General features: G+C 45.1%; 1 protein-coding gene, 1 long non-coding RNA gene and 1 other non-coding gene across 3 annotated transcripts; 1 reads left to right on the top strand and 2 right to left on the bottom strand.

The window, feature by feature from the left end:
- Positions 1-6,350: 6,350 nt before the first annotated feature.
- Positions 6,351-8,430, bottom strand: LOC120583753 (uncharacterized). Its single transcript, XR_005647864.1, has 2 exons — positions 8,041-8,430; positions 6,351-6,807 (listed from the first exon to the last, which is right to left on the bottom strand). It is a non-coding gene; the product is annotated as an uncharacterized LOC120583753 (long non-coding RNA).
- A 145-nt stretch (positions 8,431-8,575) lies between these two features.
- Positions 8,576-23,674, top strand: LOC120583748 (zinc finger protein 77-like). Its single transcript, XM_039839182.1, has 4 exons — positions 8,576-8,682; positions 16,533-16,659; positions 17,718-17,895; positions 18,303-23,674. Exons 1-4 carry the CDS (start codon positions 8,680-8,682, stop codon positions 19,489-19,491), a joined length of 1,497 nt encoding a protein of 498 aa, XP_039695116.1. The 5' UTR covers positions 8,576-8,679; the 3' UTR covers positions 19,492-23,674.
- Positions 13,491-13,609, bottom strand: LOC120583763 (5S ribosomal RNA). Its single transcript, XR_005647867.1, has one exon. It is a non-coding gene; the product is annotated as a 5S ribosomal RNA (ribosomal RNA).
- Positions 23,675-25,043: the final 1,369 nt, after the last annotated feature.

Genomic DNA, 25,043 nt, shown 5'->3' with positions numbered 1-25,043 from the left:
GGTGGAGACGAGACTGTGGAGGTGACAACAGGGAGGTGGTGATAGGCTTCAATTGCCCCTTTTCCTACTCCCAGAACTTTCCAGTGGCCCACGTGAGCAAGAGACAATAGCCAAGTGTCAGAGTGGGGGAGAAGCTGCGGAAAGCCTGTAGGTTCAAGGCCCCAAGTGCCAGCGAATGAATGGACAAGAGCAGCGGGACAAACCCTCTGAAGACGCTGGCCAGGCTGGGAGACGCTTAAGAGCAGGATACACCCCAGCTGCCCCCACTCTTGGACCCCACGTGTCTGCCCTTGAACTCAGGCCTGGCCCCAGGAAAAGTGAATTTATTGAATTATCTGGCATCGATCGAGGTTTGCTCTCTGCCACCGGTGGGAAGAGGCTTGTGTTCCTTTCACGAGCCGCTGTAGCTGCTGTAACAGATGACCACAAAATGGTTGGCTTGAAACAACAGAAATCTTTTCTCTCACATCTGGAGGCCGGAAGTCCAAAATCAAGGCGTCAGCAGGACTGCATTCCCTCCGAAGGCTCCAGGGGTCCTTCCTGCCTCTTCCAGCTTCTGACCATGGCTGGCAGTCCTTGGCCTTCCTTGGCTTGTAGACATATCAGTTTGACCACTGGATCCACCTTCACGTGGCCTCTCACCCGTGTGTCTCTGTGTCCGAATTTCTCTCTTCTTATAAGGACATCAGTCATTGGATTTGGGCCACCCTACTTCAGCATGACCTCATCTTAACTAATTACATCTGCAATGACCCGATTTCCAAATGAGGTCACTTTTCCAGGTGGTGGGGTAGTGGTGGTGGGATGGCGAGGGAGGGAGCCGAGTGGAGGTGGGTTAGAATTTGAAGGAATCGTTCTCAAGGACACAATTGTACCCTCTACAAAGCTCAACAGAGCCGTTAAGTTGTCATCGTGACCCACTCAATCGCCCATGAACCCCAAGATCCCCATTTTGCAGATGAGAAAACTGAGGCCCAGAGAGGTTAACTGACCTGCCCAAGGTCACGCGGTCACCAAATATCTAAGCTAGGATGTGAACCCAGGTCAGCTTCCTCCAAGACGTAGCCTTATAAGTCTTAAGCCAAGACTCCCACATCTAACTTAAGTTCCTGCCACGGGATGGCTCACCATCCACCCAAGCTTAGAGGAAGTCGCATCCGTTCCGGAAATGGGTCTTGGATCTCCTGGCCCTGGCCGTTGCTCCTGAAGAAACCAGATGTATTAGCTAGTGTTACAGAACAAATTGCCCCCAAACTTGGTGGCTTGAAACAGTAAAGCTTTATCATCCCGCCGGTTCTCGTGAGCAGGAATCTGGGGGCAGCTTTACTGGTTCGATGTCAGGTCACTGATGAGAGACCCATGTTCCCTCCTGTACAGCAAACACCTTTCAGAACTCAATCGAAAAATCTCTTCTGAGCGAGGCTTCATCACTTTCTCTCTCATGTGCTCGTGATCCTACTCACCACCCCAGGATATTTTTTATTTTAATTCATTCTTCCTTGTTTGTCGTGCTCATGCATTGCCGGAAAGATGGCAGAATGGAGTACATTTACGATCACCCAAGTGCATTTTTGCGTGTGCATTTCTTGTGTGCTTATTTCCTCAGACGCCTGCGTCTCCATTGGGGAGTCCGAGGTGGCTTCTCACCCTCCAGGGGGGTCTTGCATGTTTCTGACACTCTCCCCATGGGGCTGGGCAGGTTGGGGGTGCTGAGGTTGTATTTCGACAGTCAAGCCACTGCTGTTTTAAGCAGTTGGAAGGTTTCCCAGCAAATCTGCAGTGAGCCGATGGTTAATTCCAATGGCATCATCTGAATGAAGGCAGCGGCTTTTCCCCAGTGCGACCTCCACGGCATGGAGAGCCCGTAGAATCCCTTCCTGAGGGTCCAGTTCATTCCCTCCATGAAGTGGGAGGAGGGGAAAGTAGTCTGCAAATTAAGACTCGTGCGGGCCGAGTCTCAGTTGAACTTCTGGTCTCTGGTGCCTTCTGCTGGCAAAACATTTTATTACAGCTTCGTTGAAGGAAATTTACATAACAATGAAGTCATCCATTTTAAGCGTAGGGTTGGATGATTTTTCGGACATTTGTCCAATTGTACAAGCATCGCTACTACCGATTTTAGAAAATTCCCATCGCCTCAGAAATAGCCCTCCTGTCTGTTTTGAATCCATCCTTTCCTCCCATTCCTGGTTTTCTGTCTCGGTAGATGTGCCTTTTCTAGAAATGTTATATAAACGGACTCACAAAATACGTGGTCCTTTGTGTCTGACTGCTCTCGGTGAGTGCAGTTCTTTTGAGGTTCATCTCTGTTTCCGCGTGTCAGTACTTCGTTCCTTTTCATCACCAACTGAGATTCCATCGCAGGTGTGGACATCTGAATGTCACCAGTTTGGGGTGAATCATGAATAATGCTGTCGTGAACATCGGTGGACAGCACTGTGTTTTCTTTTCTGTTGGGTAGATAGATGCCTAGGAGTTGAATCGTTAGGCACAGTACGATAACGTGTCTTTAACTTTTCCCGAAACTGCAGGGCTGTTTCCCGGAGTGGCGGTGGCAGCTCCCATTCCCACCAGCAGCGGCTCAGGGCTGCCCCACCTCTTCGCAGCAAAATCACTTTTCAATGAGGGGATTCATGGTGACTGTAAGTTTACAGTACACATGAGGAACCAATTTGGGGGTAACTTTTAATTTTGATATAATTTCCAGTTTACAGAAGGGTCTCAACAATAGTACCAGGAACTCCTTCATCCCGTTTCTCCAATGTTAATATTTTGCCCCTTTTGATTGATCATTCTCCGTGTGTATACATGCATATGCATATGTAAATTATGAATATTCCCACCCATTAACTCTGAATTAATTGCATTCCGTGGCCCTTTATCCCAGAATGCTGTCAGCTGGTACTTCCAAAGCATATCGAAGTAGGAGATTTCAAGAGTGACCGGGCCTTCCCGTGGTCATGCTTTTTCTCCATTGAAAGAAGTCTTTATTCTGCATACAATGACTTCATCAGTATGTGTTTCTCAAATATTTTCTCTTTGTTGTCACTTGCTTTCTCGTTTTCTTCACAGTGGCTTTCAAAGAGCAAATCTTAAAAATTTTCAAGGATCCATTTGACCTTTTTGGTGTGTATTTGTCACATTTTCTGTCCTTTCAGAGAAATCTTTGCCTAATCCAAGGTCACAATGACTTTTCTCCTGTGTTTCTTCTCAATGTTTTATAGTTTTAGCTCTTCCGTTTAGGTCTATGATTCACTCGGAATTGATCTGTGTACACTACAGTATGATGAAGTTATCGATTCTAAATACACGGACACGTCCTTAAAGGGACGATCTGTAAGAATTTTCGATTCTCTCTAAATTGAACCTGTTAACTTAATGCAATTCCAACCAGCTGTCCCAGCACAGCCCACCTGCCATCCACTGCACACCTGAGCTTCTAAGGGGTCTAAGATGGCAGCTTACAGCCAGGAGAAGTCCACAGAGTCCCAGGCCTACCCCAGCCCCGCCTCAGTCATCCTGGGCCTGCCCATCAGTATCAGAAGCATCTTGCCCAGAAACTGGAATGGCACTGTGGGCCATTCCTCCCTAGGGGGAGGAGCGGTTTCTGTAGTTTAGAGGCTTCTCATGTATAATGGGAATGAAACAGATGTGCAGGCCTTGGGGGATACAGCAGAAGGGACAGGTGCTTGCAGCCACTCCCCTGTCTTGATTGTGATATATTTGTTACATATGCTATTTTAAAATACGGTTAATATTTTGCCCCCCCTCCCCGAATCTAAGAAGGATGAGGGCAAGGATTTTTGTGTTCATTTATTGCTGTATCTCCCAGTGCAGAAAACAGAGTGGGATATAGAGAGAATGCTTAATGAGAATGTGTTTGAGGAATTCACATGCACTTTCCTGGGTCTACTTAACGCACAAAAACAAAAATATTCACAAATGTGACTATAAGAGCTAGGTCGCCATCCAGTGGCCAGGATAGAACATCACAACGCATTTATTAGTAAGAAAAGCCACATGGAAGAAAGGAACGCACAAAAATATAACCCCATTTCTGGAAGAAATAAGACTTTCAAGGAAGAAACATTCCAAGAATGGGAATATCTTTTTACAGGAGTGTGCTAGCATGAGGAAAGCGTTGGGGGAAATAAGCGTTTATTGCTTGCAGAAGATTTTACTGTGTGTCACGGTAACCTAGGCGCTCTAGGAGGGCACGGTGAGCACGCCCCCAGCTTCACAGTTGGTTCTCGTTCTGGTCCTAGCCACGCCCCAGAGAGGATCCCGCGTCAGCCACGCCCACAGTGCCATTCCAGCTTCGGACACGCCCTAAAGGGGAGGATCCAGCCCCTGGGCTCAGTCGCGGAGTCCCAGCTCTTCTCAGCGATTGGAGGAGGTGGATAGCACCGCCCACCCTTGAGGCTCCACCAATCCCAAACTCAAGGCCCACCTCCTCTTCCGCTCCCGGCAGCCCCGGGACCGGAAGGGGAAGCGCGGAGAAGGGAAAACATCTGGTGTACCCCTGTTTGAACACCTACTTTTAGTTCTTTTGGTTGTATACCTAGGAGTGAGATTACCGGCTCAGGCGGTCATCCGTGGGACTTTTTGAGGAACCACCAAACGTTTCCACAGCAGCAGCACCATTTTCCATTCCCACCAGCACTGCGCAAGGGTTCCAGTTTCTCCACATCCTCACCAATGTGTTACTCATGCCTTTTTATTTTCTGTATTCTGATGCGTTGACATTTGGGGGCCTCAGTGAACCTGGAGAGAAGGCACCTCTCAGGGTGGCCAGGTCTTTGAGACAGTAAACAACTCTTTCAGGACCTTGCTTGTCAGATGCAAACCAGTCAACGCAGAGGCCACCTTCTACCTCCTCACGGTGGCCACTCTGTCTGCTCTGATTACCCCAGGGCCCGATGCCAGACTCCTCGGGGCAGCCCCTGTCCCAGAGCCCCCTGGAGTTACGACAGCCAGCCTGAGACCTGCCTCCCATGCCTCACCCATTCCGTCCTACAGAAACCATGGTGAGGGCGCTCGCCCCCACTCCCCCTTCATCCTTCTGCCTCCTGGCCACCTGCTGCTGCCCAGAGTGGCCCAGTGTGGTGGCTGGGTGTGCCCCCTCTGAGGAGCTGTAACAAATGATCTTCTCGGGTGGCACTCGCCTTCTGCCCTGTTGGCCTCACCATACCTGAGTAACAGTAAAACCTACATTTCAGAACAGCCAAGACTTGTTATTTTCCATTTTAATTTAGCTTTTACACTTAGGTCTATGATCCATCTCAAAATAATTTTTGTTCCTAGAAGTTAGGATGAGTTACTTTATACAGAGATTTCCAGGTGTTCCAGAATCATTTCTACCCTGAATTACCTTAGCGCCTTTTGGGAAAATTAAATGTGTGTGGGGTCTGTTTCTGGAGTTGTGAAACCCTTTCCGTTGGCCTGCTTGTCCTCATGCCAGTAAACACTTCGCTGGGGCCGCCACAAAACAACACAGATCGAGTGGCATAAAAAGCGGAAATTTGTGCCCTCTCAGCCCTGGCGGCTGGGAGTCTGAGCCTGGTGACAGTGGGACTGGCTTCTGAGGCCTCACTCCTGGATCGCAGACTCCACGTCCTCCGTGTGTCCTCATGTGGGCTTCCTCTGCGTGTCTGTATCTCGAGCACTTTTCATAAGGACACCTGTCAGATTGGACTGGGACCCACCCCAGTGACCTTACATTACCTTAATGACCTCTGTAGAGATCCCTGTTTCCCATACAGCCACGTTCTGAGGTGCTGGAGATCAGGACCCCAAGGTATGAATTTCGGGGGCGCACAGCTCATCCTGTGAACGCTATACTTCCATGAAAATTCACAGAACTTCGAAAGAAGTCAGTTTTACTCTATAATTCCTTAAAATACTAGAAGATGCAACGCCAGGTTTGTGTTGGATCTGAGGGCGACAGGTTCTAAAGGACATTTTGGAGGTAATTAAAGGAAATGTAGATATAGGTCAGGTATAAAGAAATATAACAAAACACAGATGCACACACCCCAGAAAAGGCTTTTCAGTGTAATTCTGGTCATGTTCATTTTCTAAAATTGCAAATGAGGCAGAATTAAATCAAACATTGAACCAAAAAATTCAGAGTGGTGATTATGTCTAGGGGCTGGAGGGCTCTGAGTCGGGGTGGGGCACCCCCGGGGGACAGCAGCTGCCCCAGTCCATGAATGTGGGTGCTCAGTCTACAGTGCATATGTATTATATCTTAAACGGAGCAATTTTTTACTTAAGTTATTAAAACTAAGCGTAAAACATTTAGTGCACTCTTCTGAGTACGACGTACTTTGCAATAGAAATTAAAACAATTTTTAAACTTGAAAAAATATTTTCAAATATTTATTTTACCATGTTATGTGACCACCTCCCGGTTTTGATTTCAGTCTAAGTTTGGAGGAGGTTAATGCTCTTGTACCGGATCCCTTGATACATACCTTTTTTTTATAGATGTGAAAGCAAGTTAAAAATAAGAGCCTTAATTCTCCTTGTGGAAAGTAAGGAAAGATTTTTACCTCCTCCTTTTTCTGAGTGTTTTCTTTTGAGAACTTGTAGAGTGTCTTTCTCTGTCCTTGGAAATGTATGTAAACCTTTAAAAAACCCAATAAGGCTCTTTCCAGCTTTACCACCCAGTAGTCCGTCCGGGGCCTGAGAGTCCTCTCTTTGAAATGCAATTGTCAAGGCAGATAGTGCTCTTCATGCGGTTTTTCTGGGAGGGTGGGAGCCTACCTCCTGCTAGTGCTTCTCTGCAGGTTACAAAACAATCTCCTGTCGAAAAGATAGGACACGTTTTTTTTCTTTTGATGAAGTCAGTTAGCTAACACAGATGGTCACCTAACTATCAGGAGCACTGATGACGAGCTATGTGCGACCAATACTGTGGTTTTTCACTTGAGGACTGGTCATGGTGTACCCGCTTGGTTATACAAGGGGCCATGGGTTCTTTCTGTCTTTATGGTTTTATATTTTGGTATTTTGTTGTTATCATCTTTGCAGCTTCTTAGGTTGCTTTCAATGCTCGTCACATTGTCTAGTGCTGATTCAATAATAAACCTTTTTATTTATTTTCTCTTCTGTATTTGCGAGAGGTTTATTGGGCTGACAGCTTTTGTTTTCAGTTATATTCCCCCCAAATACAGGAATATTTGAGTAGCAAAAGATTGGAAATAAGCTCAGTGTCTACATAGAGAGAACTGGTTATTAAATCTGTACCGTCTTACAGTCCTTTATAAAGATGAAGGAAGTCACAGATGGAGATGAAAGAGCTGTGGAATTTATTTTTAATTGAACCAAAAAAGCAAATTGTATTGCAATGTGTGTACCATATACTTTTTTGTAACAAAATTAAGAAAGCAAAACATTTAGGTGAAACTGTTGCTTCCTGCATAAACGCTGGAGCGGTCCTACAGGAAAGTAATGGGCTGGGAAGTGGGGGAGTCTGGGGCAAGTGGGCACAGCCAGTCACATTTCTAATCTCAGTCTGACCTTTAGGAATGCAGCATTCTATACTAATTCACACACACAAAAACTCCATATTTTAAAAGTGTCTAAATCAAAAGTCATTTCTAATTAGAAATCTTTTCTACATAGGAAACCATTCTTACATTTGTTCGCCTAAACACTGTAATTTTTATGAAAATGATTAAAACCTTTTTTGCAGACTTTAGAAGATGCTTTTTAAAATCATTATGTTCATAAGTAAAGCGATTATGATATCAGTTTATACTTTTACTCTAGCCACAGCTGGAGGGCATTTTTGAAATGAGCAGGCATAGGAAATGCTCCAGGTGTTTTGGCCCAATTTAATCAGCGTACATAAAAATTCTCAGGTCCAACCCAGATTTATTTGTCTTTTTTTTTTTCCCTCAAGCTTTTTCTTAAATCGGTTAAAATGAGAATTCAATTGCCTCAGGGCTATCCAAGCCTTTTGTATTTCAAGATTCTGTAGAGACACACACAGTAACCGATTTAAAATACACACCTGATTTAAAATACACACACCTGTTCTGTGCTGAGACGGAATCCTGCGTGCAGACTTGGGACGCAGGGTCCCATTTCCCACGGAGGCAAAGGACCCTGGGCGCTGGGTTGCTGACCTCAAGCCCCAGACTTGGGGCTGGGGCAAGAGGACGGGCCTCCTGTGTCAAAGGTCACACGTCAAACGCCAGCCCGACCCAGCCATCCTCGAGATGACGTCATTTTGAGGGTCTTTGTTCCTAAACACAGGGCACAGATCAACGGTGACTTCGACGCCGGCGACTCCTGTCTCCTGTGTCGCCAGGCCCTCTTGTCCTGCCCAGGCTCGGGACAAGGGGCGCTCCGCAGAGAAACTGAGTCAGGGACTCATAGTCTAGATGAGGACGCTAGGGGAGTGGCGTTGCTGGGAGCGGAGGCGGGTTGGTCCCGCGGGACGGGCCTTGGTTACTATCCAATCAGGGTCATCGGGAGGGAGAGACCTGGCAGCATTGTCCAATAAGGGCTCGGAGGAGGGTTCAAGGACTGTCCAATCAAGGCGCGGGGAGCCCGAGCACCGTCCAATCAGGGCTGGGGGCGGGCGCGCTCGCCGCGTGGACGTTGTCTCCCCTGCCCCGGTCGCGGGACGGAGGGAGTTGGTCCAGGAGCCCGGGACGCGGCCGGGACATGGTGAGTGCGCGGGATCGGGGCTGGAGGCGAGACCGGGACGGGCTGGTTCGGACTGGCCTCATCCGCTGCAAGCGGCCGCAGGCCCTCGTCCTGCGCATCCTCCCCACCCCCGGGGTCCCTCCTCGAGCCTCCATCCTCTGCAGCCGAGTGGGGTCCCGACGTCCTGTCGCGTCCCTGCGTGGGGGTCCTGGGGGTCCCGATTTGAGTGTCCTTTTTCGGCGTCCTGGATCTCCCCGTGCCCCTCACTCCCCAGGTCCAGATCCTAGTTCTGGGCTAGGCAGGGGCGGAGGGAGGACAGGGCGACCGTAGGCGTTGGCAGTCAGGGGCTCCTGGAGGGTTGGGGGCAGCCAGGTGGGGAAACCGCCCAGGACCCGACACATAAAAGCAGATTCAGACTTCGTTAAGGAGAGACTTTACTCCTGTTAAGAAAACAAAATTCAACTGAGTAGATTTAAACATCTAATTGGTTTTATTTCACGATTCGTGAATGGGGTGCATCTCATCTGGCAGACAGGAAGGCGCTCCGAGGAAGAAGGGACAGAAGGGAGTGGAACTAGGAAGTTACGCTAACCTGACTGTGGCAAGGTCACTTTCCTTTAGGGGAAGGTGGGGTCTGTCATGCAGGTGACCTCACTAATGACCCGGTAATTCCTGATTGACAGGTTTTAGATTCCATTCCTGGGATGGGCTGAAACCAATTAAGTCAAATCTAAGTCTGGTGACTTGGGGCTTAGCATAAGTGACCCTGTTTGGGGCCCGTTGTCTTGTTTTTAACATTCTAAGACTATAATAACCCCGAATGAGGCTCACATCTTAGGAGAGGGCTTTTCTGTGGCAGGAAGGTGAGCAGAAGGCGATGTGACAGGGACAGTCCCCCTGTGCTCAACACACTCTCCGCTCAGGTCAGCGCAGCCTTGTCTGCGTGTCAGCGCTTGTTCAGAGGGGCGGGGGCCATGTGTGGGCCTGTGGGGACAGGAGCCGGAGTAAAGTTTGAGTAAGAAACGGGCAATTGTCAAGCCTTGGTCCGCCTTGTGGGAAACATAAAACTAGCATTTCGTAAAGGGGCACGTTCATTCAAAAGAATAACTTCGAGGGGTGTGAGAGGGACCGTGCCCTGGGGAGAGCATAAAATCTGCAAGCACCTCAAGAGTTGGAAGAAAAGAGTTTTGCTTTCATAGAGAGGAATGAATGAAAGTAGGAAGTATCAGGTGTGGGATGGCAGGTCCCAGTTAGCCTGTCCTCAAGAGGGCTGTCTGGGGGCTCAGGCTGAGCACAGGCTAAGGACAAGGGTCTGGGGTTGAGAGAGAAGCTGAACCATGTCTGCGCAACACGCCTTGGCTCTGCGTGGTCAATGGTGACGAGCAGTTCAGCTGTTCGTGCTGTCTGTGTCCGGTATTGTCCTGGATAAACCAGGGGGAGGAGGTTCCTGAAGCGAGCCCCTTTCCAGAACGAAAAGGCGAAGGGGATTCTGACACCTTCCATGGGTGTTTCCAGGAACACAGGGCTCAGGGAGGATTCAGATTTGTCATCTAACCCCTGTCAGCAGCGTCCTGTGTCGAGTCAGCACTGGGAGCTTTCCCTTATCCCAGCCTCAGCTTTCAGCAGATGTGAAGTGACAGTTTTTTCTGCCTTATTTCTTCTCCTCGGTGAGGGTAGCAGGGATCTTAGGTCTCTGCCTGCCCTGGTCATTCCTATTTTCATAGTACTGAACCAGCGATGCTGCTGGGAACAAGAGACTCAGTACAGAAATATCCTCTCTCCAGTACAAATGCAGAGAAAATGACCACAGTTCCACACCTTCATGCGAGGTGGGTGGAGGCATGGATTAAAATATTCGTAAGATTCACAGTGGCTCTTCCGTTCAGGCTGTGGAGTCTCCGGCACTTTGGGGTCCTGTCCTGCCTCCTGCTAACGGCCGACGTCCAAGATGAATGCAAGTTCTGTGAAATGCGACCTGCGAGGCCGACGTGTGTTTAATTCTGATCATTTGATTTCGAATTTGTTATCATGTGGATAATAGGAAAACCGCTATGTTCGCTGAAAAGGATGACCATTTTCCTGTTATTTCAACCATAAGAGTGCGCTAGCATCCCCTCCTCGCTTTATCCTTGAATGCAGGTGGCAGCAGTGATTCTGCGGGGTCTCAGTCACATACTAGGATGAAGTCTTTGTCACATTTCAGTGACGCCCGGTGCTTGAAGCAGAAGCGTCTCCTGGTTGGTGACAAGCTGCACCCAAAGCTGGTCCTGGGTAGGGGGTGAAGGAAGGTTCAATGGGGTCTTGCTGGGCGCCTTGCCCTGCACGTGGCCTCCAGCCCCCAGAACCACCCAGAAGGGGCTGTTGGTGCTTAGAGAAGCCACAGAGGCCGGGAAGGGGAGATCCACCTGCAGGGTCCCGAGGCTGCTTCCTGAAGGTTGGTTTTGGCGTCATCCACAGAGTTGGTGACGTTTAGTGTGTTTTGTAGAAACTGAGTGAGTCTGTGAAAGTCAGACTTAGCTTCTTGGGTTCAAGTGCTGTTGGAAGGGTTTATGGATTTTAGGGTTTCGGTGAGTCAGAACTCATGCTCCTGCGTTTGTTCCTTGGGGAGCCCTGAGATCCTGGAGGAAGGGGCTCCCTCCTTGAGAGAGTGGGCGCTATGGGGATTAGAATTAGGTGTCCTGGGGCTCAAGGTCTTGTCCTTCCCTGGGAGGAGCCACCCGGGGCTACCTGTGAGCAGAGAGAGCCTGGCCTCCACTTGGAAGGGCTTTGAGCGCTGTCGGGGTCCCCCGTGTGCTGTGGGAGGCCGGCTGCAGATCTGAACTGCGCACACTGGCCACTCTGCCCTTTGTCCCCTGGGGAAGATCTGCTGCCCTGTGACCCAGTGTGTCCCACACCTAGCAAGGCTGTGCCGTTAACTGAAGGTGTGAGAATTTTATTTTGTTGGTGGTTGTAGGACCCCAGGTGTTGGTCCCAGGGTGACCACCATCTTGGTTCTTGTGGCTCAGTGCAGACTTCCATCTGTTCATCACCACCAGGCCGCCTTTTGTTTGATTTTCCTCTGCGGGATTGGCCACAGTGACTGTCACCAGTAATACACCGGCAAGCTTGCACAGCGGCTTCTTGTGGTTTCTCAGCCTCAGTTTTTTTTGTCAAGAGCTTATGTCTGAGCTCAAGTCACCCAGTGAACAAACTCATTCCCCGCAGCTCTTGTGGGGCATGCGTTGTCTATTGTTTATTTCTTGCTTTTGTGGGCAGTGCTGCTACGATCATTCTTGTTTTTGTTTCAAGTGCAAGTGCATCCAAAATGTCTTGTACCTTGGAGGAAAACTGGGTTGTAGGTTGTGGATGAGTTCAGATCTACGCAGAAGTGCTGATCTGAATCATGTGTCTCACTGTTGCTCATAAGTGTTTATTTCTGTTTTTTTCAGCACTGAGTTACCTAACGTTCATCTCGAGGCTGTGAGTCGGGGATTCCTCGTGAGCGCATGTGGTCTTTGATTATTTATGGGGTTGAGCATTTCTAACAAGTGGCAGTTCATCTGTGAGATAGTTTTCAGTTATTTCTCACCTTCGATTCATTTGAGTTTATTGATTTTTTTTATGTTTTTTTTTTTCCCGAGTCTGTACTATCATCCTTTTCCATTTCCAAGTAGTGCTGTTATTTTCTCCCAGATCGTGGTTTATCATTTCTCATTGTTAAATAACAAAAATTCAACCGAATAAACTTGAACATCTAATTGTGTTTGTTAGAGGATTCATGAACCAGGCAGCAGCATCCCAGTCAGCAAGTACAAAGGAGCCCCAAAGAGTTACAGGAAGGAATTGGAAAGCAGGACCAGGAAGTCAGAAGGAAACATAAAAGGATTATTCTGGGTGAAGTCACCCTCCTTTGGGGGACAAAAGGCCAATGTGAAGTTTACCACATCAATGCTGACCAGAATCTTCCAGACTGACCAGTTCAGACTACGTTCCCAGAGGAGACAGGAGCTGCCACGAGGACGGGTCTTAACTCTCGTGGGCTTAGCACAAGTGACTCCATTTTGTTGTTTCTTTTTAAAAACCTTCATTCTACATTTTGATAGACAACTGCTTAACTTTAATCGACTTGAATTTCTCCATTTCTTCTTTTGTCACTCACTCTTTTTTTCTGATGTAAGACAACTCTCCCAGCTCTCAAGTTGTCAACACGTTTGCTTATAACTTCATCTCAGAGTGTCCTTATTTGTCACAGGTAAATCTATAGCGAATTGGTTGTTATACATGAAGTGGATTAGGAAATGATATTTTATTCCCTGTGGATAACCAGTCGTAACTGCCCCATGTGACAAAGTATCACCATCTATATCCCTGTTTTGGGTCGCTTACTCTGGGGTGGATCCACTTGTCAGAAACTATGGGTCTGTTTTGATACATTGAGTGTCTTTCCATTGGTGAATTCGTCCATTGCTCTGTGATCACCATTCTCTTCTTACTTTAGAAGCTTTGATATCTTTTTGGAAAATCCCACCACATGGTTATGTGGGAAATCTCAGCTATTTTTAGAAATGTCTCTTACATTTCAGTTTTTAGAAGTAGTTTTTCTAAAGTTCAAGCAAGATAAAAACGCACTCCAAACAAACATGCTTGTAGATTCCATGGAATTCTCTTGAAACTCGATCTAATTGTGATAGTCTCCTTACTGAAATATGCCATCCCTGCACTGATTTTGCTGTGGTGTTATCTAATACTGTCCTCTAATTTTTATTAAATTATTTTATAATTTTTGCTAGAGATATTTTCTAACTTAAAATTTTAGTTTTTAGTATCAGTTAAAAAACATTTTTTTTTAATGCCTACAGCACCTGGTATTTCTAGGTGGTCTCCCATCCAAGTACTAACCAGGCCCGACCCTGCTTAGCTTCCGAGATCAGACGAGATCGGGCACGTTCATGGTGGCATGGCTGTAGACTTAGTATCAGTTTTAGAACTTTGTTTTAAGTATTTGCTTTTAATCGCTTGTTCATTGTGATTCTAAGTACTCCAAGTTTTATTTTTATGAGTAATCGTTCCGGAAACGTATATAAAATCTGAGTCTGTGACTATGTTTATATATTTTTACGTGATCGATACACAACCATTTGTGCTGTTAAAAAAGGAAAAAAGGTTTTTCTATGAAAACATTTTTTAAGGTAAAACTACACCGTTAGTTTTCTCTGTTCGTGATTTTTAAAAAGCAAGCATGTCCTGGGGATCAAGATTAGAGACATTTCTTTGCCTATTGTTAGCAAGAGCTCAGGGTGTGAAGGACATTTGGATACTTGAAAACACTCTGAAAAGAAACAGGACTTGAAATGCAGTTTTATGTGAAACCATTTATAAGATCCCAGTTATCAGTTTACTGAAAACACATCACGGAGGATACATGGGAGTTGATTGAACTCACCATCTCTGATAGTACAGAAACGACACAGGACGGCCTCTCTCACTCCCGTCCTGGTCTGTGCAGCAGGGTCCAGATCTTAAATAGAAACCAGCACTTCCCCTCAGTGTGGTGGTCAGACTGGTTTGATATTCTCCTGTTCTGCGTGCTATTGAAGCCCTTACGGCCAAGCCCGTGTTGGCTCCAACTTAGAGGAAAGGATGACATGTGTCTGTTTGCCAAAGAGTAGCAGTTCATATTTGGACAATCAAGTAAAATGACAAGGAGGATTATGTGTGAATCTCTGATACTGGTATTTGAATTTGTCTGAACCATTTCATGCTTCAGTAATTAAGAGAGACGAGGTGAAGACTCGATTTAAGAGACATCCATTAATATGGATCATTGGAGGGATAATCGTTCACTCAGTATTTTGTTCAGTTGGGATAAGAGTTTGCAAAGGATGTCACATGCCTGTAAAGAAATATATATTTACTAGAATAAGATCTTATAAATGAATGCATTGTTTCTTATATTTCTCCATTTTCAAAGCTCTACAGGCTTCATAGAGGAAAGGAAAAAGTGTTCCCCTTTTATTCAGGCAGGTTTGTGAAAATAATTTAATACACCCACACTTCTTCACAAACTTGCCAGGTCCCAACATATTTTATGTAAGAAATATACCAGAAACTTTGTTTATAAAAAGCCCCCTACATACCAAGAAAGTGTCATGAATTCTATCTTCGGGTCCTTGTTGGCGCTCATTGCGTCCTTGACAGTCAGCAGCCAAGGCAGGTATGGGCACCTGGGCACCTGGGGAGGAGATGAGCTGGTTTCTTTCAAAACATCACTGCACACGGAACTGAAATTGATTTTTTAATGTTATGCTATAATTAGCACCCTTGCCGTGGTCAGTTACAGATTTAATCATTTCTAAATGCTAAATCTTATCGTGAGGCACTAAGGAAGTTTAGTTGTTTTCCTTGTAAACGTTTTTCCACTTTCTTGTTTTGCATGGCAGCGCTGGCTGGGCCTTCACAGGCATGGGCTGTATCCCCGCTGGTCCTCACCTTCCTGTTCCTGCCCTCAGAGGGCACAGTTGCAACGTTTCGCCGCAAAGTAGGAAGTTGGTCTGGGTTTTATGTAGACACCATTTCTTTCTGATTATGTGTGTTCCCGCCTCATCTTTTAGATATGTTGTCACGAATGAAGAATGACATGAGACAGGCGTGTCCTCACCATCTGTGGATTGTGTGTGTGTGTGTTTTTTCCATTAATAGAATAAAATATCTTCATTGAATAATCAATATTTAATCCATCTCTCTTTTCTGGAATGAAATGAATGTGGTTGTGACTTGTCATGTTTTTTTTAAATATACATTTATGTGTTGGATTTCCATTTAAAAAGCCTTTTGCCTTTATATTTATGAATATTTTTTTCCTTTGAATATTTTTGGAATTGTTCCTTTCTGGTCTTGGTAATACTCTGCGATTTTTTTTTTTTTTTTACAATTAGAAGCCACTGACTTTTGAGTATTTGTTACTTGGCCAAAGAACCATTTGAGACTTGCGTTTAGAATATGTGGGTATTTGATCTACTGCTTTTTTGTCTGTAGTGAACACGGAGATTCTCAGATCTGCTCACTTGTATCATCTCAGCTAAGTGTACTGATGTCTATACATTTAACCGATTACAGCCAATCTAAAACATCTCCAAGTGATTTGTAATACCTCTTCAATGTGCTTATTAATTTCGGAATCATCTGAATATTTGTTCCTTTTTCACACTTTCTTTTATTTGTCCAACTTATATTGTTTTTTTAATATAATTCTTGAATTCTAGGCACTCAGTTATTCATTTGGGTGGCCCTGCTGGCTTGATAGATTCTTCAGGCACCAGGCTCTGCTCTTACACAGCACGTGTGCCAGGCCCCAGGCCCTGGCCTGTGTCTGTTTCCACAGCGTCCACCTCACCCTGGGAGGAGTGGGGTCTCTGCCTCTGTCAGATATGAGGGGATTAGACCAGGCTCCTTGGCACTGTGACTCCCAAGGCGAGAGTTGTTCTGATGAAGCTGCCGCCCTGGACGTCTCCGAGTTCATGACATCTTGACATTCTGGTTCCAGGTCTTGGCGCTGACAAGGAAACCTTTGAGCAAGCCGTCTATCCAATTCTGTTATCTGAACGATGCTTTCATTTTTCAGTTTTTACCTTACCCCAGGATCCGCTCTCTCAGTAAAAATCATTCCAATTATGTATAAGGAAGTCTGTATCAGTTGTCACACTTTGTTTCCAGGTTCCATGCATTTACCATCACTGAGTGTATAGCATTTGGTTTGCTTGCTTATTGTCATTCAATGAGAATATGACCTCAGGAGACCTAGGGAATTGAGTCCTGGTCCCTGACTGTCATTCTCCCCCATCCTTTTACGTGAAGAAGTGTCTTGTTGAAATAATATATGTGGGATGTTTCAGGACGCGGTGGTCTTTGCTGATGTGGCTGTGAACTTCACCCGGGAAGAATGGGCTTTGCTAGATCATTCTCAGAGGAGGCTCTACCGAGATGTGATGCTGGACACCTGCCGGAACCTGGCCTCTGTGGGTAAGGATGGCTTCTTCCCTTGGCTTAGATTTCAGGGAACATGTATTTCTGACAATGGATAGTTCTAACTGGGGCAAGGAAATGAAAATATGTTGGAAAAAAGACATTATTCCAGTGTTCATGGAACCTACCTATCTATAGTCAAATGGCTTTTCCACAAAAACAAAATTTCACGTATTAATCTAAATAGTTATTCATTTTGGTCAAAAGTCTGATGCTCCCTAATTTTGTAAGTGTCAGTTAGTTTGTCTCCAGTTTGCTGTGGGGGAGTCAAAACAACCTCATGATTGTCACCGCTGAAGAAGTTGCACTGGGGTTAATACACATTTGACATTGTGATCTTGCTGCAATTAATTCCACACTTACCTGGCATCACTGGCCTGAAGATCATAGTGTCAGCCCATCTCGTGCAATATTTGTTGCCCTCCATCCTCCTCCATGATGAGATTTTGTGCAGGAGCAGGGCAGACCACACATCATCTGAGGTCCCAATGGCACCTGGCCTGTGGGGAAAGACTTCTTCTAGGTCCTCTTTGTCTGTGAACACCAGGAGAGGAGCAACCCTTGGGAACAGCAGGTTCTAGATAAGGGAATGATATTTGTACATGTCCATTAAAAACATGACTTAATGTGTGTGTGAAAAGGGTGACGTTTGTCACTTCCCTCGTTCCCCATTGGACTTCTTATCCATCCTAAAGCACTTGGAAAGACTTTCTGTAGCTCTTTACAGGGAGCATTTGGACACGTGCATTTTGCCTGTTTCATTTCTACTTTGATTTTCTGATAACATTTATTTAAACATCAGTCTCCATCTCTTAAACTATTTCTTAGTGAACAGGCTGCCATTTTGACCGATTTTTCCTATTATTGCCAAAGTCTCAAAGGAGCCAAGGTTCTCTAAGAGTTTTTCTTGGCTCAGTTGTTCAGTCCATCTTATTAAATTTGTCTACATTTTGGGATCAGTATGTGATAAAAAAAAATCCACATATGATCTATTTGCTTTCCTCTATCCCACCATCTTGATCCCAAGAAACTAAATGTGGTACCAATTGTTGCAGATTGTTTCACGCACAAAACCAGTGGATCATGTTCTCAGAGGAAAATTTTAGTGAAGGAAATATCCAGTGAAGAGAAAATTGTAAGATTCACAGAAAAAGATTTGTGGTCTGTGTTTGAAGAACCCTGGACATTACATAACGTTGCAGATCAGCAGCAAATGCAGGAGAGGCCTTGGAGGTGAGCAGCATCTCCACGGGGCAGGGGTCCTCAGCAGAGTGGTACACTAACTTGAAATTTAAGAAAAAATGTTAACCTAGCTCATCAATAGTGCACTCAGAGAATGTTTATAAGACACCATTTTCATAACTGTGATGTAGATATTGAGTGTCTGAAACAGAATTTAGTTGCAAACAGTGGTCAGGAAACTCCAGACATAAGAAACAGTGAGAGCCGTGGCTCTGCATGAGCTCAGTCAGAACATTGATGTTGTTCCATGATGTAACATTGTAAACAGCCAGGAATATACACATGCACTGAAAATGGCAAACACATAGTCAGAATGATCGTTAGCACCGTCAATATTCATTAACAAGGACATCACTTATGGACGTTAGTCCCTAACAGTGTGCTTCCTGTTTGAACAGCTGTTGTTTTGTGCAGAGACCCTGTGAATGTAACGGAGGTCGTCAGTGTGGAGACACCCTGACTCAGATCACTGATCTTCCTGTGCCTGGGAGACGTCCAAATGCAGTTAAACCCTCCGGATGTAGCAAGCATGGAAACACCTGCCTGGATCGTTCTTTCCTGAAGAATCAGCCCGGCTCTCCCAATGGAAATGAGCCCCATCCCTGTGAGGAATGTGGAGAAGCTGGCAGGTGTGTCCCGTGTCTCAGCACTCCCAGGGACACGGACCTTGTGGAGAAACCCTGTCAACGTCAGGATGCAGGGCATGCATACAAGCGAAATGGGAAGCGTCTCAGTCATAAAAACTCCTTTGAGTGTGAGAAATGCAGAAAAGGTTTCACTTGCCCCTTCTCCTTTCGGAGTCATATAAGAGGTTGCCGTGGACAGAAAATCCATGCATGTAAAGTGTGTGGGAAAGCTTTTAGGTATTATTCCTACCTTATACGCCATTTTAGAACTCACACTGGCGAGAAGCCCTATGAGTGTAAGCGTTGTGACAAGACGTTCAGTTGTCACTCCTACCTGCGAGAACATGTGAGGACGCACACTGGGGAGAAACCCTATGAGTGTAAGGAATGTGGGAAGGCCTTTGGTTGTCGTAAATACTTTAGAAGACACATGAAAACGCACAGCGGAGTGAAACCCTATGAGTGTGCAGAGTGTGGGAAAGCCTACACTTGTTCCTCCTCCCTCCGAGAGCATGTGAGGACGCACAGTGAGGAGAAGCCCTTTGCGTGTAAGGTGTGTGGGAAAGCCTTTAGGCATTCTCGGTATTTTCAAAGGCATGTGAGAATGCACAATGGAGTGAAAGCATATAAGTGTAAAGACTGTGGGAAAGCCTACAGTTGTTCCTCCTCCCTTCGTGAACACGCGAGGACGCACACTGGGGAGAGACCCTTTGAGTGTGAGCACTGTGGGAAAGCCTTCAGTCGTCACTCCTCCCTTAGAGGACACGTGAGAATGCACAGTGGGGAGAAATATGAATGTGCACAATGTGGTAAAGTCTTCCGTTGGTCCTCATCCTTACAAAAACACACAAGGACACACTATGAAGAGAAGCCCTATGAATGTCAGCAGTGTGGCAAAGCCTTCTGGTATCCCACCAACCTGCGAGCACATGTGAGGACACACACTGGAGTGAAGCCCTGAACACAAAGACTGTGGGACGCCTTCATTCTCCCTTAATACCTTGTTGTAAAATTGAGGAAACATACTGGAGGGGAACCTTAAGAGTGTAAAGAACGTAGGGAAACCTTCAGATGTAGCACTTCACTTATTTTGTACATGCAAACTCAGAACAGGACTGAAATCTTTTAATCACTAAAATATGATTTTGTCTTTGTAAGTGTGCATCACGTGCCGTTGAGTCTGTTCTGACTCCATTGACTATGAATGAACCCGCAGTTTCCTGTCCCTACGGCCATGCTCAGCCCCTTAGACTCAGGCCTAGGGCTTCTGTTATGGACTTAGTCATCTCTATTCGGTCTCCTCTCTTACTACTGCCTTCTATTTTCCCAGCATTATTGTCCTTTCCAAAGAGCCCAGCCTTCTCATGATGTGCCAGAAGTAGGACAGCTTTAGTTTTGTCATTTTTTGCCCCAGCGATGTTTCAGGCTTATTTTGCTCTAAGACCCACTATTTTGGCTTCCTTGCAGTCCAGGGTCTCCACGTGCTCCCCTCCAGTGCTTTATTTCAAATGAATTGATATTTACCTGTCAGCTGTCTTCACTGTCCACATCTGTACAGAGTAACTGGGAATCTGAGGGCGCGGATGGTCTCAGCCTTGGTCTCCAATGGCATGTCTTTGGTCTCGGTGATCTTTCCTAATACTTACATTGCTGCCCTTTCGAGTCTCAGCCTTCTCTTGATTCCTTAGCCGCAGTCCCTGAATTGATGACTGAACCAAGGTAGCACAACCCTTAACGATGTCGGCGTCTTCATTGCCTGTATCAGTTATTCCTTTTGTAGTCATGATTTTTGTCTTTTTGATATTCAAATGCAGTCCTGCTTGTCTCATTTCTATTACAATGTCTTTTGGACCCAGAAGTGATAGTGGTTTTTGTTTTTTTTTTGTTTTCTGTGCAACTCGACATAATTTTAGATGAAAAAAAAAATTGATTCCTACCTTCCATTATATTTCTAGTATGTGACCATGATTTAACACTTGTATTGTTGAAATTTCTTTTCTTGTCCACTGCTGCAGATACTCAAATTGTTTGACTTGATATTTACCCTCCCCTTTGGTTTTCATAACTGAAAAACGTGTCTTCCACATTTGTTGCTAGAAGTTAGTAGTCATTGAAATATTTTGGAAGAGAACAGTCTCATGTGATTATGTTCATAATTTGGTCTCTGCTCATTGTCCTTGATTTTGGTTGGACATTGGACAGGATGCATTGAGTTAAACAGAGAGACCTTGTGGCACGAAGAGGAAAGCTGGTATCCAGAAGGTTCTACTGAATTGTGTTGTCATCTTGGATGAGGTGGGAAACTGTATCCCATTGTCTTTCTGGTTATGGTTCTGAGGTGAAGGTCACAAGAAGAGGAAGTCGCATGAGGTTTGGAAAGCAGAGCTGACGAAGCCATGATTCAGTTCTTCTGAACCCTCAAGAGACATCGATGCAGAGGAGCCTAGTGAGCCTGGATTACAGCACAGTTTTCTGAGTCCTGGCTCTGCCCATCTGGGACAGCCCCAACCAAACCCATGGCTGCTGTTAATTCCCGCTTAGGCAGCAGATTGCACCGACTTTTACCGGAGCTCCCTCATCATGTACCCTCTGTGGTTTTCAGGCTCCCACATGTTTTCGTATTTTCCTGTAGCTCTTTTGTGCCCATCAGGCCACTTCTTGAGGCCACCACGCTGAGCAGTCTTCTGTCATTTTTTTTGTCTCCCTCCTTCTCTGTTTTTTCTAAAAACATGATTTTTACAGGAAGCATCTTGTTCCTCTAATAGTAGATCTGTTTGCTGCCTCCACCCTGGTACTTTTAACACCGCAGTCACAAGTGCAGGACACTTACCTCCTTGGTTATGTTGTTGAGAGGCTGCACTGACCCAGTGTTTCTCTTTTCTGGATACTTCCAGGACTGAAATAAGCATTTGTGAACATTTTTGGCAATTTCTGTTTGTTGTTGTTGTTGTTGTTGTTGTTGTTACAGCTAAATTCTCTCTAAATTATAAACCTAGTATGTCCAATTACTTTCCATATTTGTATGTGATTCAAAACTATGCATTTTTGATACAATTTTCTACATTGTTTCTTATGAAGCTATTATTACCTAGGTTTTCAAATCCGTTGCATACTAACAACTATTACTATGTTTTATGTTTCATTAAGAGGATAAGTTAAAGTGTCCCATTCTAGAGGATTAACTTATTCCTGTAATTTTGTCAATTATTTTATATAAGGTTGACATTACCAATTCTGATAACTCGCCAGAATAGCACATTAAAAAAACTATCTCAGATTATTTCAGTAAACGCAGAATAAAAACATTTTATGCTGTTCAACATTTATCCATGACAAATTTCTTAGGAGTTTAGGAATAGGTAAGAACTCTCAAAACTTTTCAAAGGGCCTCATCGAAAGAAATGTTTATAAAAGAACGCATATGTAAGTGGTCAGTTTGTTCAAGAAAATTATATACAAACAGGTATCTCCATCACTCCAGTCCCCTTCAGCAGTAGACTAGCTATCCTAGCCAGTGCCATGAGAAATGGGTAGAAATTTTATAAAGGAAGAACAAAGTAACATTTATTTTTCAGAGTTGAAACGATTGTGTTATAGAACCTGAAACTATATATGGGTAACCATAGGCAAAGATTAGTAACAATTTTTTAGGATTATCACTAAGTAGTTATTATGTGAAGTGGAAACTTTATTACCTTAAACTTCATGTTCTTTCACATTAAAAAACTATCTAGGGGGCACGTACTGTATCAGGAGCTTCACCCAGTTCCAGCACTTAAAAGAGGCTCTGTTGGGAATCCTGGCCTCCACCAGCAGGCCGTCCTGGGTAACATGAAAGTGAAGGAAACGCAGGGAGAAATCCTCATGAATTCATATTTGGTAACCTGTCAAAGATGACACCAAAAGCACAAGCAATGCAAGAGCAAATATATAAGTTGGACTTCATCAAAATTTAGTTTTTTTGTGCATCGAAGGACTATGAAGAGAGTGAAAAGACACCTCACAGAATGAACATTCGTAAGTCCTACAGGTGATAAGATTTTATCACTCAATAGAAAGCTGTTATCTCAATAACAAAAATGCAAACTACCCACTTAACAGGCAAAAGCCTTGAATAGACATTTCTCCAAAGATGAAATACAAATGATGGTAAACATGAGAAGATTCTCAACATCACTAATCACCAGAGGGATGCAAATCAAAACAAAAGGTGATACCACTTCTGCCCATTAGGATGTCTAAAATGAGACAAGTCAGGAAAAAGTATTGAGGATGTGGAGAAATTGGAGCCCATGGCCACTGCTCGTGGGAAGGTGAACTGGTGCAGCCACTGCAGAAGAGAGCTTGGTGGGTCCTCAAAAAGTTAAACATAGAATTACAATATGACCCTACTATTTCTCTCCTCCCTATACTGAAACAGGTACTCAGATATGTTATATGAATGTTCCTTGTAGCACTATTCAAAAATGGACAGAAGGTGGATACATTCCCAACTCCTTCAATGGTTGAATGTTATCAGAGTTTGTCCACCTGTTTAGCAGAGCCAAATACTTAACTCAGAATTGCAGTGGAGAGAGACTGGCTATTTTATTATGAATGGTGCCACCCAGAATAATTGGAAGCTAATGCTCAAAAGCCCAAACTCCTTTATAAGACGGGGTTTTAAAGAGCAAAATCACAAGACATCATAAATAAGGGATTCGGGGTCATGAGTTTTGCAGATTGGTTGAGAGTGAAGTAAAGGCAGTAAATCATAATTTCAGGTCCTGAGGTCAGCTTTGGCATCCCTCAGTCTGCTTTCATGGGGGATGTGGCCAGGGGGTCGTCCACTGTAGGGCTCAGGAGCTGAAACATAACTTGGGCCCTGATGTTATCTTTACCCATACCTGTGACCCTTAGTCAAGGCCTGGCCACCGTTTCCGGCTGCCTTGGGATTAATGACTAGTAAGGAAAGGGCTGAGGCTTACAGGGAATGCTGGGAAAAATTGAATAGATGGCTGGGGTGACTTGTTAAATCAGAATCATATGTTCAATCATGACCATTGGTTTCAGTGTGTTTGCTTTGTGGGCTGTAAAACATATCGATGCATGTTACTAGGTTATCTTGATATGCAGGGGTAAAGGCGATACATCTTGTGACCTTACTCTATGTCATTATTTCTGCTGTCTGTTATTTATTTTTTCCACAGCCTAACAGGCCCCAGGCCAAGCAATTTCTATAATACTTAACAGGGAGCTGTGTGACTTCCTTCTTGTGGCTATTAGTCTAAACTAGTTTACCAATCTATATTTTTTTAATTAAAGATAGTTTTTGAGGGGTCTTAACTCCTTAGCTTCATGAATGGATAAACAAAATGTAGCATATACATAGGATGGAATATTATTCAGCCATGAAAAGGTATGAAGCACTGACACGTGCTGCAACATGAAAGAATTTTGAAAATACGCTGAGTGAAATCAGCCAGACACAAAAGGCAACAGTGTAGTGATTCCCTTTATATAAAGTATCCAGAATAGGGGAATCCACAAGGACAGAAAGTATTTTAGTGGTGGCCAGGAGTTAGGATTATTGTGGCTATTACGGCCTTGAAATTTGTTTTTGAAAATGAAGATGTAATTTACTTACGTACACTCTAAAGTGTAAAACTCTGGCTTTTTGTACATTCACAAAGCTGAGCAACATCACTATATAATCTAAATAAGGAAATCGTTGACTGGAAAACAATATCGACTAGGTGTTTCATCCCAAAAAGGATTTATTCTGGCGGGAGGGGGTGGTTGGCAGAAGAAGATTGCAACCCAGGGCATGCAGCCATGGCTAGCCATGGGCACACACTGAACTCTGTGCCAAGTTGGAGAGGTACTTATAGAGTGGGGAGGTGGGGAGAGCAGGGGGAGGAAGTTCAGGAGAGGGGCGGTTACAACTACGGAACTTTAAGGAAAGCATAGAGTTCTTCCTGTAGTGGCCTGGGGGTGTCCTAGTGTGCAGGCTCTTCCACATCCCGAGACCTCTCCCATAAGCCCTAGCTCCTCTGTGGATCCACTCAACTGATTATGTTCCTTTAAAGTCCTAGTCAGTCTTTATAAAATACGACCTTTTGCGTTTCAATTCGTAGGGACTAAAATCCTGAGCTGACAGATTTCCCTTGCAGGGTAAAACGGACACCTGAGAATTCAACATCCCACACTTGTGGCTGTGCTGACACATGTTGGCTGAGGCCACAAGGTCCCACGTCTAGTAGGGGCAAAGGACCGGGGCCACAAGTTGCTGATCTCAAGCCCCAGCGTGAAGACGGGAGTAGGGCTGGTCCTCATGGTGTCAAAAGTCACACGGGAAAACTCATCCGGACCTTGCCTTGCAGGCGATCAGGTCAATGAGTGTCTTTGTAAGGGAGGAGAGGAGGGATCTGAAAAATGCAAAGGAAAGGGGTTGCAGAAATGACCGACTCAGCCTGTTAAAGTCCATTCCTGATTCTCCCTGCCACCCCCCCACCCCCCGCCCACTTCAGGACT

This window comes from Pteropus medius, unplaced genomic scaffold, assembly GCF_902729225.1.
Source record: "Pteropus medius unplaced genomic scaffold, Ma_sr-lr_union100, whole genome shotgun sequence".
Lineage (NCBI taxonomy): Eukaryota > Metazoa > Chordata > Mammalia > Chiroptera > Pteropodidae > Pteropus > Pteropus medius.
Note: the sequence above shows the minus strand (reverse complement) of the source record. Positions and strands in the feature narration are given on the sequence as shown.

Bases quoted from the DNA above. Each gene is read 5' to 3' on its own strand.
- LOC120583748 (XM_039839182.1), top strand. The intron at 16,660-17,717 runs GTAAGGATGGCT...CAATTGTTGCAG, and splicing joins CCGGAACCTGGCCTCTGTGG to ATTGTTTCACGCACAAAACC. The intron at 17,896-18,302 runs GTGAGCAGCATC...CTGTTTGAACAG, and splicing joins ATGCAGGAGAGGCCTTGGAG to CTGTTGTTTTGTGCAGAGAC.